General features: G+C 41.0%; 1 protein-coding gene across 1 annotated transcript; it reads left to right on the top strand.

The window, feature by feature from the left end:
- Positions 1 to 1043: 1043 nt before the first annotated feature.
- On the top strand, positions 1044 to 7010 carry gfi1b (growth factor independent 1B transcription repressor). Its single transcript, XM_076284642.1, has 7 exons — positions 1044 to 1184; positions 1635 to 1756; positions 2808 to 2993; positions 3544 to 3776; positions 4213 to 4350; positions 5005 to 5170; positions 5746 to 7010. The coding sequence occupies exons 2-7, from the start codon at positions 1642 to 1644 to the stop codon at positions 5922 to 5924; spliced, it is 1017 nt and encodes a 338-aa protein (XP_076140757.1). The 5' UTR covers positions 1044 to 1184; positions 1635 to 1641; the 3' UTR covers positions 5925 to 7010.
- Positions 7011 to 15652: the final 8642 nt, after the last annotated feature.

Below are 15652 nucleotides of genomic sequence, written 5' to 3'. Positions count from 1 at the left end.
AAAAACTGCAGCACCTCCACTCTTTTGGACTCAAAGCACCTCCACTTCTTTGGAAGTTTGTGAGTTATCTGACTCCGGAGTTCTCTAACTGTACAACTGACATTTTATGCCAACGCATTACATTTACTTTACATTTATTAATTTAGCAGGCGCTTTTATCCAAAGCGACTTACAGCAAGATAATAACATTCAAGCTACAGTGCAGAGCAGACCTTACCTGGGAATTACTGCATCTGTGATATTATTGCCTACATTATAGATAAGTATAGTTAAAGTGTGGTAGGAGGAGAAAGTGGTAGACGAATAGAGGTAGATGAGGGAAGTGGAGAGGAAGGTAGAGGAGGGAAGAGAGAGCATGGTGCGCATCAGGTGTGCAGGTTGTCAAAAGCGCTAGGGGAGCCGGTAAGCGCTATAGGTAACGCATACCGTTGCATCATGCTGTTAATTCAGTTGCAGACAACGGTATTATTAATCATGTGATTTTTAATTATTGCTAATTGTAAAAATAAAAAATCATTCTCATTTTTAATCTGAAATCTCTTTCGCAAATATAAACCTTTGCAGAACTACATTCTCGTCTACACAAATTACACTTCTGAGCAAACATCACTGTGCAAACAAGACTTAACACCGAAAGACTGGTTTGGTGTGTATTCTAAAATGTTTAATTTACTTTTTCCTACTGTAAGTATGAAATGGTAAAAGAAGCGTTTGCAGTCTAACTTTTCGGCCAGGCTAGTCTAAATTGAGAGACAACGGCTGTCTTTCTGGAGCATAAGAAACAAAGTTAAACTAAATGTTCAAAACTTTTTACGATTTATTTTTGTGCAATTACCGTTGTGATAACCATAAAACATGTCAAGAAAAAAAAATAATAAATCGTAAATGAAAGCCTATTTAGCAGGAATCAAATGTCAGCAGTTACCAAGACATTATTTTGCGCCCTGTGTTTGTACGCAAATATTCACCCAGCACGCTGCTCTCTCATTGGCTGTCAAACCACTGTCAGATTCCGACAAATTTATCTGATTGAAAATCAGGGAGGGGAGCAACAGGGACTTGGCAAGTGTCAAGCAATGCGCTACATATACCTTTCGAGCCGTTAAGCTTTGCTTCTCACACATTTAGGGAATATAGCTTATTTCAAGGGCCAACAGGAAATAATCAGCCTTCCTTAACTGCAGGTATGTTTTGTGTAGCCTAAACTACGCAACTTTTAAACTGTGTTCTGAGCCGTGATAAAAACTTTTAGGCTGCAACGCACAATTATACGTTTACAAATCCAAATCTATTTAATTACTAACTCATGTTTTAAAACGTCAGACATAACATACAAAAACGTTCGCTTTCTTCATTTGTTATTGGCTAATGGTAGGGGTTTTTTTTGTTGTTTTTGTTTTTTTCACATTTTAGATTTTAGATTCATATATTCATTAATTTATCTATCTGGTTTGACATCTATAATGTATGCCTATGATATGGCCTTTCAAAATGGTCATTTTTATTACATTACATTTGACTCATCCATGACAGCTGGGCCTTTATGTTCTTTAACAGTGTATTTTTTCATGTTTTCCAAATGGTTGTTTTAAGTCATAGCCTGACATCCAAAAACAAAATTATGTTTTTAACAGATTCACCATGCCTCGCTCATTTCTGGTAAAGAGCAAAAGATGTGCATCGTACAACGTGCACCGTGTTTGTGAGGATGTCCCGGCTGAACCAAGACACCCGTCATACACGGTCCCGGTCTCAAGTAAGTGGTAGATAAATTCTTAGGTCTGTTTGTTCAACTTTTGCAATAAAAAAATAATAGCGTCGCTTCAATTAATCACCTATTTGATTTCACTCTTTTATGAAAAAGTCACATTTTAAAGCGTAAGATGGTCTCCAAACGAACATGTTACTTTTACGCATGTCTCCTGAGAGGATATGAATTCCCCTAATTAGCCTATACTGTTTGTAACAGACATATTTTGTTGTTCAGGTAACATAACTGGCATAAAAGCTTAAGATACGGACTAAGAGCGATAGACTTTAACGCAAATTCACAGCACTGTAATGGTCTATAATAAAACGCAAGGCATAATCATCAACGCCATTTCTGCCATCGCCGTTAAAGCGATGGTTAATCTCAAAGTGGCTTCTCTATTATGTCATATCTTGGTCACTAATCAACTTGTTTTCTTATTTAAAAAAAAACCTAATTTAACAGAAAACAAAGTTATAGATGGTCTGTTGGAGCGGTTTGCAAACATTTGCAAGTAGGGCTAAAACTTTAGATGGCTTACACAGCCCCAGGGTGGTGGTGTGGGCTTGCTTTGGCGACAGTTACAAGTTAGTCATGGATCCTTGACGCTCAAGTTACTCTGTTGAAGTCTCCTCAGCTTTCATCCTGCCACAGCCAGGCGGTTAGGGTGGATTATACGGATATGCAAATTGAAAGACGCTATAAGAAAAAGGCCTTCATTGTTTTTATCTTTGAGGGAATTTATCTAACTTTTATTGCCTTTGACGGAGAACATGGTAAACACATTCGATGTGCACCATGTTAGCACTTAATCCTAGTAGCCAAACAATCAATTCATTTTAAACCACAGTGGAGTGAAAATAAAAGAAATGTTGAATGAATTCCATGTTGCCTAAAGAAAAAAAAACTCTAATTAGCAGCTGAACGTTTTTCAATCACACTTCACGAAAAAGTAATTTATCTAACCCATTCATTTTGAATCAGTCTGAACCTAGTCTGAAACCTCATCAGTATATTTGACAGTGCCTAATATCTGATTCATCATATACTCTTATAGCCCTTGAACCCCTGGAACTTTCCAGGACTTTGTCCCAGGAAGAAGAATCACGGTCAGGCGGTATCCCCTCACACTTGGACTCCTTCAACAACATCAAGTTTGAGCAGGAGCCAGAGTGCCCAGTGCCATCACTCCCAGAGCCCACCCTGCCCTCACTGACCCCAGGGAGGCCATTTTATATGTCAGGTAAGGACATGCTCTGTGACAATATCTGAGTAAGGCTACTTCCCTTCTTATCTTTTAGAAATCAGGATGACAAATTCATATTTTCAACAATGCCAAGGATGAAAGTCGTCATAACTTGACAGGTGTTTCCTTCATCTTTTTGATATAACAGATCAGATTACTTTATCTATATATTCTATTCCTTGGTACCCGCATCAAGGGTTTGCATTTCGTTTGGTTATGTTGCTGATCGGATCAGATACGGCCACAGCAATGAAGAGAAATGACTGAAAATGTTGTTGACATTTGTGGGTGTTCGCCTCAGGGTTTTTCTGGTCTAGTTGCTGATCGGATCATAAATGGGCAATAAATAAACTCGCCAAAACACTGACGAAGGAAGGTTAATAACACAAGTGAAATGTTCTCCTTAAATGATAGCAGAAGAATTAAGACTTTTGTATAATTTCTTCCAAATGCATTTTCATATAAAGTGTAAAAATGGTTGGTTGTAATCTAAAATCATGACTTGGACAATTATAATGACCACATCTGTCTGTCCCTCCATGTGCAGAACCTCAGCTGGCTGAGTTCCCTCCATACTACAAGCACTCCTATGGCTGGGAGCCTCTGCCCACACCCTTTGACTTCCCCCCGATGGGCTTTCCCTCCTCCCTGCTCCAGCACACTGCCAGCCTGTACGGGGCCCATCTGAAGCAGAGTCCCCCAGACACGCCACAGCCCCTGGACTGCAGCACCCACTATTCGCCTACCTCTGACACCTACCACTGCATTACCTGTGAGAAGGTCAGGCTTTATTTTGTCAACCCCGACCCCAGACAGACACACATACACACACACACACACACACACACACACACACACACACACACACACACACACACACACATTCTCCCACCATCATCATCTGCCTAACATATCGACAGAGAGATAGGGATTTGAAATATTGTCTCATATGGTCAGACCTGAATGATTTCAGAAACAATGCTGTGATTTAGTTTTTTTATTGTTCTGATATCCTAAGCACCATTTAATTCCGGTCCTTCAACAGACATTGCTTTCATTACAGTACAGTTCAGATATAAATTGTCTCCATCAGTGTGTGGCCTCCTCGCCCAGGCATCAAACCCATGACCTGATGTTGTTAGAACGTTTTATTTACTTGTTTATCTATTTAATCCATGCACTGAGAACGGAGTACTCATGTGATGTGTTCTCTCAGGTGTTCTCCACTCCTCACGGACTCGAGGTGCATGTGCGGCGCTCGCACAGCGGTACCCGGCCATTCGGCTGCAGCATCTGCAGGAAGACCTTCGGCCACGCCGTCAGCCTGGAGCAACACATGAATGTCCACTCCCAGGTATGTATTTCTTGGAGCTCATATACAGTGTAGTGTGCAGACTATCTCCCTCCCAGGTACAGTCAATGACGAGCCAGGCTAGCTATCCGTATTGCCCCCCAGCATATCCAGTTTTCCTATGAAAAACAGGGAGGGGATCCAATATGAAAATGAGATGAATGACTCATGTGTTTCACCTGTGTTTGGTTAGGTCATGATTGTTGAAGGGATTTGGGTGGATAATGCACTATGCCACTGAAAAATAGTGATACTACTGTAAACATTTCCTCTTTATATAAATCCTGCCTGAGACAAGATATTGAAAGGCCAGCAACAGGGAAAAAGCTAAGCTAGCATACAGTAGCCTGAAAAAGTTGTGGGATCAATACGCAGCTTCCACTGAGCAAGGCACTTAACCCTGAATTGCTCCAGGGACAATGACCCTTATAATATAATTGACATAGCCTATGTAAGTCGTTTTGGATAAAAGCGTCTGCTAAATGAATAAATGTTTTCATTTTTGCAACCAGCGTGCACACACACACACACACACACACACACACACACACACACACACACACACACACACACACACACACACTGTCCAGTTAAAGCAGTAGTTGATGTAGTATTTGCACTGAACTGTTGATGCCATGTGTTTTTTTCTATTCTAAGGAGAGGACGTTTGAGTGTAAGATGTGCGGGAAGACGTTCAAGCGCTCCTCCACCCTCTCCACCCATCTGCTCATCCACTCAGACACGCGGCCCTATCCCTGTCAGTACTGCGGCAAGCGCTTCCACCAGAAATCTGACATGAAGAAGCACACCTACATCCACACAGGTCTGTCTGCGTGTGCGTGCGTGTGTGTGTGTGTGTGTGTGTGTATGTGTGTGTGTGTGTGCTGGTGAACCTGGGAAGAGATGGAGGAAGGGACAGACATGTATCTGATGTGTGGATGTATATTTATTTTTTTCATCTAGGTTCAACAGCCAAACAAAAAAAAAAAAAGAGTAAATGAAAATGTGACCTAAGTGCTTACATAAGACATTATTGAGGGTGAATAGTTACAGATTATAAAATGAATGTATTCTACCATGTGCCGGGAAAGTTTTGGTTCATCTTATTTACATTTGGCTTTAATGGCACCAGCATCTTTTGGTGGCCAAGTGCTTCAAAGAGTAAAATAAAAAAAAGAAAATTAAACAAATACATGACTGATTTGCATATTTTCCTGGTTGGAGGAGAGCATAGCTTGGTGAGTCAGAGATCACTGGAAATATGCAGACAGCTTTTGTGCAAATCTGTTCGACACCAGCTCTTTGCCTGGAGACATTGTTGGTGTTTTGTGCTCAGAAGAGTAACTGATCGACAGAATCACTGCCCCTAACATGCAACATGTGTATGCGCTCCCACAGGAGAAAAACCTCACAAGTGCCAGGTGTGTGGCAAAGCCTTCAGCCAGAGCTCCAACCTGATCACGCACAGCCGCAAACACACCGGCTTCAAACCGTTCGGCTGCGACATCTGCGCCAAGGGCTTCCAAAGAAAGGTGGACCTTCGCAGGCACCATGAGAGCCAGCATAGCCTGAAGTAGGCTGCAGCCAAGTGGGAGGGACGCAGAACAGACAAACGGAGTCCGGGTGGGACAGCGGGACACACCTGATCCTGGATCAGCCATCACCCTCTCTCCACTCAGGCCAGCGGGAGAGGCACTTTGACTCAGGGGTGGTGCATACAGTGTGGGTGCAATGTAATGATGCCAGTGGTTTACGCCTTCAAACTTTCAGGGACTGGAATCTACTGGGCTGGGCCCATGAGTCAATTTGGAGAAAAAAATTGAGCTAAATTTGTGAATGTAAATATATACACAAATTACTACTTTGTAATTGCTCCCTCCCTTCTTCCCACACAAAGAAGACTAAAGTACAGATATTTATACATTCTTTGGTTTTGGAAACATTTATAGGGACAACAAGAGGAAGCATGCAACAATGACATCAGCACCCTTTCAAAATCATTTAGGTAATGAAAGTGTACAATCAGTGCTCTATTGTAATGCATATGAGTTTCCAATGAACTTCTGTAGTCTTCAGGAAATTTAGGGAAGATACAGAGAGGCTTCCGGCCACATCCACCTAGTTTCCCAGACCTTATCTTCACCTGAATGGAAGGTCATCACACTACAGCTTTCCAGGAAGAGGATTCCTTTCAACTCATCTAAAATGTCAGCCTCAATTGTATCAAGCCAAGCCAATTGTACAGAAAAAGCCTTGGCATCTGAAATAGAAAAGCTAAGCATATAGGTTACAAAGAATATCCTGGCATGAACCAATATGTCATTGTAGAGCTTTTATAGAATCTATCTGAAGCAAGTATCACAAAGGGCCAAAATCATGGTGTTTTTTTATCAGTAATTATGGCTTCAAGTGAAAATTTGAAGTGAGAATGATATTTGTTTGAAGTTGTGGTGTTTGGGCTTATGTTTGCTTTTTTGCCTTTGCTGAGGTGACTTCACAGATGATATTTTTTTTTTTTGTATTTTGTAAATTGTGCCATATTACAGCAAAACTATTTAAAGTAAGTATTGTATGAATGGATGTCCACCTGCCAGTGGTGTTTATGTGACCACATGAAGAGATTAAGCATTATATTGTTTGTGTGTACACTGAATAAATGTAATTTTTCAAAGTATTTTACTTGTATCTAAGAGTATCCATCCTATTATTTCTTTTCTCTATCTTTCTCTGACCTTTTTTTCGCATACAAATATATTCAAATGGCACAGTATAACTTTGCCCTGATAAAGTACTTGGAATACATTCTGCTTAACAAATAATCTAGGCTGCATTTAAATAATATAGTCAATACAATCAGAGTTATGCAATGTTCAGAATAACAATACAGGCAATAGCTCTATAGAAACAGGGAATCTATCTTAATCCTACCTGACACTGTCTTTAAAAGCCATGACACACAGAAAAAAACTCAATTTGAACAGGCCTCCGGTCTCAATTATTTTCTGTGTCACGGAACTATATTTGCCTTTCTCTCTCTCTCTCTCTCTCTCTCTCTGTCTGTGTATTCGTGTGAGTGTCCAAAAGGATCCGGATGCTAAAATTCCTGTCACCTACTGTGAAATGGCTCTCCTGTGAGCTGAGCCAAAGGCCCTGTGAAATCTCTGGTGGAATTGCAGATAGCAGCTCATTCAAATTTTTGCCTGGAGCTCCATGCAAATATCCTGTCAACCAAGTTTATGTACTTCAAGGGTCTTTCAGAAGAGTGTATCATACAATACACCATATTATAATTACATTTTGGAAAACTATATGTTATCATAAATTAAATATGCCATCTTCTGGTTTTTAGTAGAAGACATTTTGTAACACATCACAAAATATTTTTTTGACAGACTCCCTAATGAGTAGGCTTGTGTAGTTGTTATGATGTACAACATTTGACTCAGGACTCCTCCACAGTGATATTCCTGGACAATGGGGTGTTGTGGACATATCTGTCCATGTAAATATGCTGCTCTATAGACCAGATTTGCCTACACCTATGATAGAAAAAAAGATAAATATGTCTGTGCACACACGAGATCCAGGGAAACCAAAGTTATTCTGTCCTGTGCATCCTGGTCAAAAGAAAGCAACTCCCATTGTTCTGAGTAGAGTTATTACCTTGAACATTAGCCACTACACCAGTAACTTAGTTTACTGGGAACAGGACAATTAATGGAGTTTCATTCTCTCTTGAGTTCTTGAACTAAATTTGTTTTGGGTAGGGTGGGTTGTTATGGCTCTCCTCCTTAGCATGGCTTTGTGATGTGGTTTAAAAAACACCCTCTACATTTTACCTGCAAAAGACAATAACCACAGAGTGTGTAGTGAACACTGATGCATCCAGGAGCTAAACAGATGCATTCATGCCCGCAGCACTAAGAGATTCCTATTTAACTGTCTCTCGACGTGGTGACTAACTGTAACTTTACGCAGGTCATGCACCGCTTCATGCCATCCCTTTGAATAAGCACACAGGGAAATAGGAGAAGTGCACAGTGACAAAGCCGGTTACTGGGAGTTCCAGAGAAGCCCTTAATGCAAACACGGAGAAGGAACTCAGGTACAGATTCCTGGTGGACAGACAAGAGGGCGTTTCACACCGAGTGGAGGGATGAGGTTAAAGTGATTCCTGGCAAACAAGTGGATTATTTTGCCCTCTAATGTCAACGACCAGTGTCACACCCGCAAAAACTGCAAACAAGAGAGGAAGAGGAGGGGGGAGGAGAAAGGTGGGAGAAAAACATTACTGCCACGTCGCACTTTATGACCGGTGACAGCTGGTGGTGCTCCATGGACCTATCAAGAAATCAATAAAAGCTCTTTAAAAGTTAATATTGTTAAAGTTTATTGTTGTCTCACTTCCCTCGACTCCCAAGATGAGATTTTTCTCAATGGTATCACAAGAGAAATAAAAAATAGTCTTGATTTCTTTGCATGTAGAATCTCCCACATCACACATAAGCTGATATTTTTAATTGGTAAGCACCATGGTAGTGGTCAGAAGTTATAAGGACCACACACACACACACACACACACACACACCACTTTTAGTCTGCGTGAGAAAGGCTGTACTGTTGCCAGCTGTGACTACTGACAACACATTATTGTTTAAACTTCCGTGTGCCATATGCATGAACATTTTGCACCTGTGGAAAATTGTTTTTACACTTAAAACCTAAAAGTGCGTAACACAACTGAACTAAACAAAGTCAAACTTGTTTAAACTAGGGTCAGCGGGTGGTGGGATTTAAGAGGAAATCAGTGTCCAAACAGAAGGCAAGGCTCCCAGCGCTGTCCTTGCACAGGTACAGTTGGTAAACAAATCTGTGGCGGCAATGCAAATAGCCATGTATATTACGACAGCAATGGGGTCTGCCACGGAACAGTTAGGGCTGCATCCTGTTGTGGGGAAACCGAGCAAATCAGAATCCTGCACAGCCCAGCCAATCAGAGCGAGCAGAGCGGGAAGGGCGATGGCCCAGAACAGGTTTCTGCTCCCGTGGGTTGGCTCTGGGTTAAAGGAAATGGGAATGCTTGTTTATACACACACACACACACACACACACACACACAGACACACACACACACACACACACACACACACACACATATATACACACACACACATATACACACACACACACACACACACACATTCACAGAGACCTCCTCATGCCACACTTCCCCATTTCTGTACCCAACTATCTCCCTCCCCAATTTGTCTAAGATGTCTATTAGCACAATTAAGACTGACCTGACATTACAAACCAGCCTAAAATAGCTTTGTGAAACTGGCCCCTGGAAGACAGTGACTGTCTCACTGGGGCCAGTTCCTGTGAACATGCAAAGGGTTGGGAGGTAGAGTTACTATGGCAACATAACTGTAAAAACAACTGAAAGACTGTACAACTGTGATCTCCGATTGACTTTGGCGGAGTCCTTTAACTTACAGTTATTGTGCACACAAACAGCGTAATATCAGCCCTCATACACCCATATGCTGATCTTCTTTAGGAAATACACAAACTTTTTATATTAATGTGTAGTGCAACTGAATTTATTATACAACTGCTTACAAACACACACACACACGCACACACACACACACACACACACACACACACACACACACACACACACACAGTTTAGGTGAGGAAGGAGTGAGAGAAGGGAGAAGGGAGATTTGGCTTGCAAATTTTATGTATGCAAAGTAACCTGGCTCAGGTCTGGTGGATGTCTATGCCGGGTGCCAGAGGCTAAATCCTCAGGAAGACCAGCGTTAGAGGGGGAGCTGTCTTATCTGTGCAGGGACTCTCCCAGTCTTCTCTCTTCTGTTTATTTTCTTTTCATTTGTTTCATTTTTATACCAGGTATTTTCACACTGTGTTGGTTTAGGTGGTATTCAAACTGTTGTGAACCAATTGAACTTTCCTTTAACTGTGTTAAGGACCTAATGTATCAAGAAATCATAAGATGAGCTGAGCAGAAGCATAGGCCCTTAACTCAGCCATTTCCTCTTTTTGGCAATGCAAACATCAGAAGAAACATCAGGAGAATGGAAATTCAGGAATGTCAAGTTAATTATTGCAACAAATCCATGCTACTGCATGTTCATATATCTTCTCCACCTCAAATGTAAACATAATAGCAAAACAAACAGCCAGCTTAGCCAAGAATTTGCCTGGGCAAGTGTTACTGTGCATAGGAGCCTGACAGACCCGAGGAGTTAGAAATCTGACCCAGGATTACGTCTGCCCAAAACAACAGTCATAAGCTTTGTCTGTTACAATAACTTCACAGTTCATTAGTGTTTTTGTTTGTGTAAAAAAATGACAAATAATTCCTATAGGAGTGCATCTGAAAAAAAAAAAAAAAATGCTGAAAACAAACTAAAAGGAGAAAAAATATAAATATTATAAGAGTAAACATGAAATTATATATTAAATCTGTACTGTATATTTGCATGCATAATTATGTTTTTTCATAATAATGATGGCTTTTAATGCCTGTTTTTAAGTGGACAGTCTAATACATCTCAATAATACTAGTTTACTGACTCTTACAGATAAGCTCTTATAGTAGACTACGCATGATGGCCTATGCTCATGTACCAGGAGGAAAAGATTAGTGTAACTTACAATGGCTAAGTTAGTTCTGCAGGCTTTATTGAGTTCGACACTCTAAACGGCCTGAGATAAGAACAGACGAAGAAGATACAGCAATGAATGTGACTCAGCACCATCCCAAAGCACACAGATTACTGGAGACAGACAGATAAGAGCCAATCATTATTTAAATCCAAAGGAGGCGAGTATTTACTTGTGCAAAGTTCCCCATAATTAGGAATAGAGAGCCAACCAGAGGTGAGTTGGGCCAAATGATGAGAGGGGAATGAGAGGGGGAAAAGAGGAAACCGAAGTGTATCACCTCTGATTTCCCTATCGGGATGTGACATCTGCTGTTGAGCCATTGCTGCTTTCCAAGGTGCGGCACGGTGACACATTTCCCACTCAATCAAAGCGGTGTGTTGTGAACTTAAATTATGATCACAGCTGTCCATTCTACTGGTCTCTTTTACTGGGGTCAGCTAAGCTTAATAATGTGAAGGCCCTGTTTACTATTCAGGCTACAGGCACTAAGTTGCACTAAACTGAAACAGACACAGCCGTATGAAATATGACATGTCAAATGAATTCTGAATTAACACCCAAGTGAAGGAGAGCACAGAAAATGTCATATTGGCTATAAGTTAGTGGTAAACAGTGCATGCTAAAACCATATGGAGGCCTTAAACGGCAGCAATAACAACTGGAGAAGTCAGAGAGGGATGATTTGGCTTTTTGCCTGGATACAGGAAACATGTCCCTGGTCACGTGACCTGAGTGGCTGGCAGGAGATACGGAGTGATTGACAGTTACTGGACAGCAGAGTAGGAAGAGCCTTCCCAGCATATGAGGCATGAAGAGCATTATTCTCAGAGAAGCTTTCTATACAACAACCAAATATGGCATTGTGTGTTATCAGGAAGAGAGACCGGGGAAAAGTGTGTGCGAGACTGAGAGACATATGTCGTTAAGAGAGGGAAGAGGGAGGTGAAGAGAAATAGGATTAGAGCAATAGGGGGAAAAAAGGAAGAAGCGTGTCAAAAAAAAAGATAGTGTCTTGAACGAAAAGGAAACAAATGTTGAAGACCTCACATAGAACGGGAGTGAAATCTGAGGTCAGCAGAGGCCCGAGCAGCAGGCCGGGTTGTGATGCATGGGTGATAGGCGTTATCACATACGGCGCAGGACGCAACGGTCAAAACACACAAGTGGTGCTGAAGGGAGGATCCAACAGCCGCAGTGCGCAGATAGAGATATACGCACCAGTAATCAGAAACACACAGAAACTACAGCAGCACTATAGTCAGCTAGCAAGACAGACCCCGTTCCACAAGACAAACACATTATGGACCAATGAGCAAATTAATTCATGCACACAAACACAAATTAATTCATGCACACAAACACACACAACATATACAACATAATGATCAACCTGCATGTTGTTTACAGTCCAAGTATACAAATTGCAATAAATGTATAGGATACTGTTTGACGTGTCTCTCCTGTTCTAAATAAAAATCAACAGATATGAAATTGATTGATTGCTTTATTTAGAGCCAAAAGCATCGAGATACTAGCCTGGCTAACGTCAGACCTCATCTCATTGAGATGGGGTCAGGGAACAAGACATTCATTTTCTCGTATAGACCTCTCCAGAATAAATCCCGCATCCAAACTTCCGTATCCATCCAACCTTCGGTCGTCAAATGTCTATGGGAAATAACATGGCGTTTTGAAAGATCGTACCTGTCAAACTCTGTAGGTGACAAAGTAGAAAAAGCTGCTGGGCAGATTGGCCTACACACTTCTGCCATCTAGTTTTCACTGGATTTTTTGATTTTCGGTGCCATTTAAGTAGTATAGTCTATAGTATACTACTTAAACGGCACCGACAATCAAAAAATCCAGTGGAAACTAGATGAAGTGTGTAGGCCAATCTGCCCAACAGCTTTTTCTACTTCGCTACCTACAGATGTTTTACCGGTATGATATTTCGAAACGCCATGTTATTTCCCATAGACAATCGACGGCAGGAAGTTGGATGGATACGGAAGTTATGGAGGCGGGACTTATTCTGGAGAGGTCTATTTGAAACGTGGTTTACGAATGCCCAGAGCCATTTATTGGGCGCTATGAATGTCTATCAAATGCGTCTGTACGTAGCTCGTAACGGCTTCGGTGTGTCGTCATCGTCTTGCTGCCCTCCCTCCGTTCTGTGATTGGTTCCTTCGTTGAGGTGAATACGAAGTCCATAGAATCCAGGCTGCCTAGCAGCGTGAATAAAATCGCGCGCGTAAGGCACCATGGGAAAACCCAGGCTATCGAGATACAGGACTCCCCGGGGTGAAGACACTTTCATTTCAATAGACACAGAATCAATAAGATCAATGTTAACCTTACATCAGTGCACTGTTCACAAGTAAACTGAAACACACACACACACACACACACACACAAGTCTGTGTGTCTGTGTGTGTGTGTGTGTGTAAGCAACATCACTGCCAAACACACACACCCTGACAGATTGTGACTGTCTTGTCTTATCCTTCTCTTCTACAAAGCAGCAATATCACTAAACACACAAACACACACACACACCCTGCCAGCCTCCTTTTGCCCTCCTCTTCTACAAAGCTCAGAGTTTCATAAGACAGTATAGGAAGCCTTATCAGAGCGCTGGGAGTGGGTGACTCGGCAGTCAGGCTACAACAGCTGACACACGCCAAAAATAAATCCTTTAGTTGCTTTAGTTTGGTTTCTCTGTATCACACCACCAGACACAAACATCTGAAAAAGTTGGTAATTCGATGTGCCATCACTACAGTAGCAAATGTGGGGAAGAAATGAGTTCATTGCTATTGATGGTTTTGGTCTGGACAGGCCATTTCATGCCACATTGAGTGGATTAGAGGTCCAGTTTAATGGCCTTATAAGAATCCAAATTAGATAGGTAGAGAAGAAATATAACGAGATATAAAGTAAACATTGACAACCTATGCTCAAACACAGTGATACTAAGGTATATGCACATATTTGTTTCAGTGAGCTGTGTGTTTAAACACGGTCACTGACATGGTTTGGTTTAAACATCTGTTATTTGGCAGTAATTCATCATGTCACACAGAACAGAGTACTCTAGGCACATGGTTTCATGTTTGGGACAATGGGCACTTGGGCACCAACTTACAAAGCTACCAACTTCCTGGACCTTGTTGTCATTAATATCTTCTCCCCATATGAGGCCATTTCACTATGAATGCTCCAAGTTAGCATTCAAACATAATTATAAGCTAATCATGGACTCTTTTCTGTAGCAAATGAGCTCATGCTATTAGATGCAGCCAGAACAGGAAAATAAGTACTTTAAAAATCAACAGCATGTTCAGAGGGATCATAATTTAGACAAAGACCCATAAAATAAGCTCCTATGCAAATAATTCTGTGGACAAACGTTTTGTAATCATTAAAAATCAAGGTTAGAACTATCACCATTTTCATGACGCATTCTACAAAACATAATACTACCATTTACACAACATATACAGTAAGGAAACATATGAGTGGCAAAAGCCAAATGGTTTGAACCGAGTGTAGCCATCTAGCATTATTAATGCAATATATCTGTGAGTAAGAAGGCAAATGTATGTGAGCAGTGGTTGATATGACTGCTTTAGAAGGCTGCTCTAACTGAAATGTCAGGGTAAAGATTTAAAGAAAGAACCCTGTGGGGAGAAAAGACCCCTTTGTTTTTTAGGCTTGGAACCTAGGTTATGCCAAATAAAGAGGATACTTCTCCTTTTTTTAAATATGCATTAATCTCAACAAAGCACAAATCAAAATAGTCCTATTATACATTTCCCCTTCCCATCCCTAACATTCTTGAGGTCAGCTCTGAATGACAAGCTCTCCAACAAACAGACTAGCTTGCATGGCCATCCGGACATAAAACATTTTCTGACCTGTGTGTCCCCGCAAATAGAAAGACATAAATATTTGGGTCAAGCATGGATTACCTCTGAAATCCTTGTCCAAACTAGGAGTGGCGAGGTAGGGATTTTGCCTTCAGATTCAACACCTATAGGCCACTTTTCAAGCAAGAAAAGAAGAAAGAAAGAAAGAAAGAAAGAAAGAAAGAAAGAAAGAAAGAAAGAACAAGTGATTGGTTGCTTACAGGATTGAGGGAGCAAAAACAAGCTTCAATCAGGACAGAACAGGTGTGGCTACCCAGGGACATAAAGCCTAGATAACTTAAGAAGAGCAAACATATACAGTACCCTCCAGAATTATTGGCACCTTTAGTAAAGTTGACTTTTGGTGATTTATTCTAATCTCACAATGACAAGAATTAGGAAAAATACAACCTTGAGGGGAAGCCAATTTATTCTGAGAAAACTCGTAATATTCTCCAATGAGTTGGAGAAGTTGGAGAATACAAACTAAGGGATTTAAGACCATTCGTCTTTACAAAATATCCCCAGATCGTCCAGATTCACACTTGTGCATTCTACTCTTTGACTCACCTGTTTTTCTATGGATCAGGGGACTGAGATGGCAATGGCAGAAGCTTGATTTTGTGTTCAATAAACCATTTTTGTTTTGATCTGGACATTTATTTTGGTTCATTGACCTGATGAATGATCCAATCATGATC

Source organism: Alosa pseudoharengus, unplaced genomic scaffold (genome assembly GCF_046254945.1).
Source record: "Alosa pseudoharengus isolate Yale_2024_CS ecotype anadromous, Long Island Sound unplaced genomic scaffold, YU_APseudo_1.1 YU_APseudo_1.1_scf_14, whole genome shotgun sequence".
Classification (NCBI taxonomy): Eukaryota; Metazoa; Chordata; class Actinopteri; order Clupeiformes; family Clupeidae; genus Alosa; species Alosa pseudoharengus.
The sequence above is the reverse complement of the archived record's forward strand: the minus strand, read 5'-3'. Positions and strand labels throughout refer to the sequence as shown.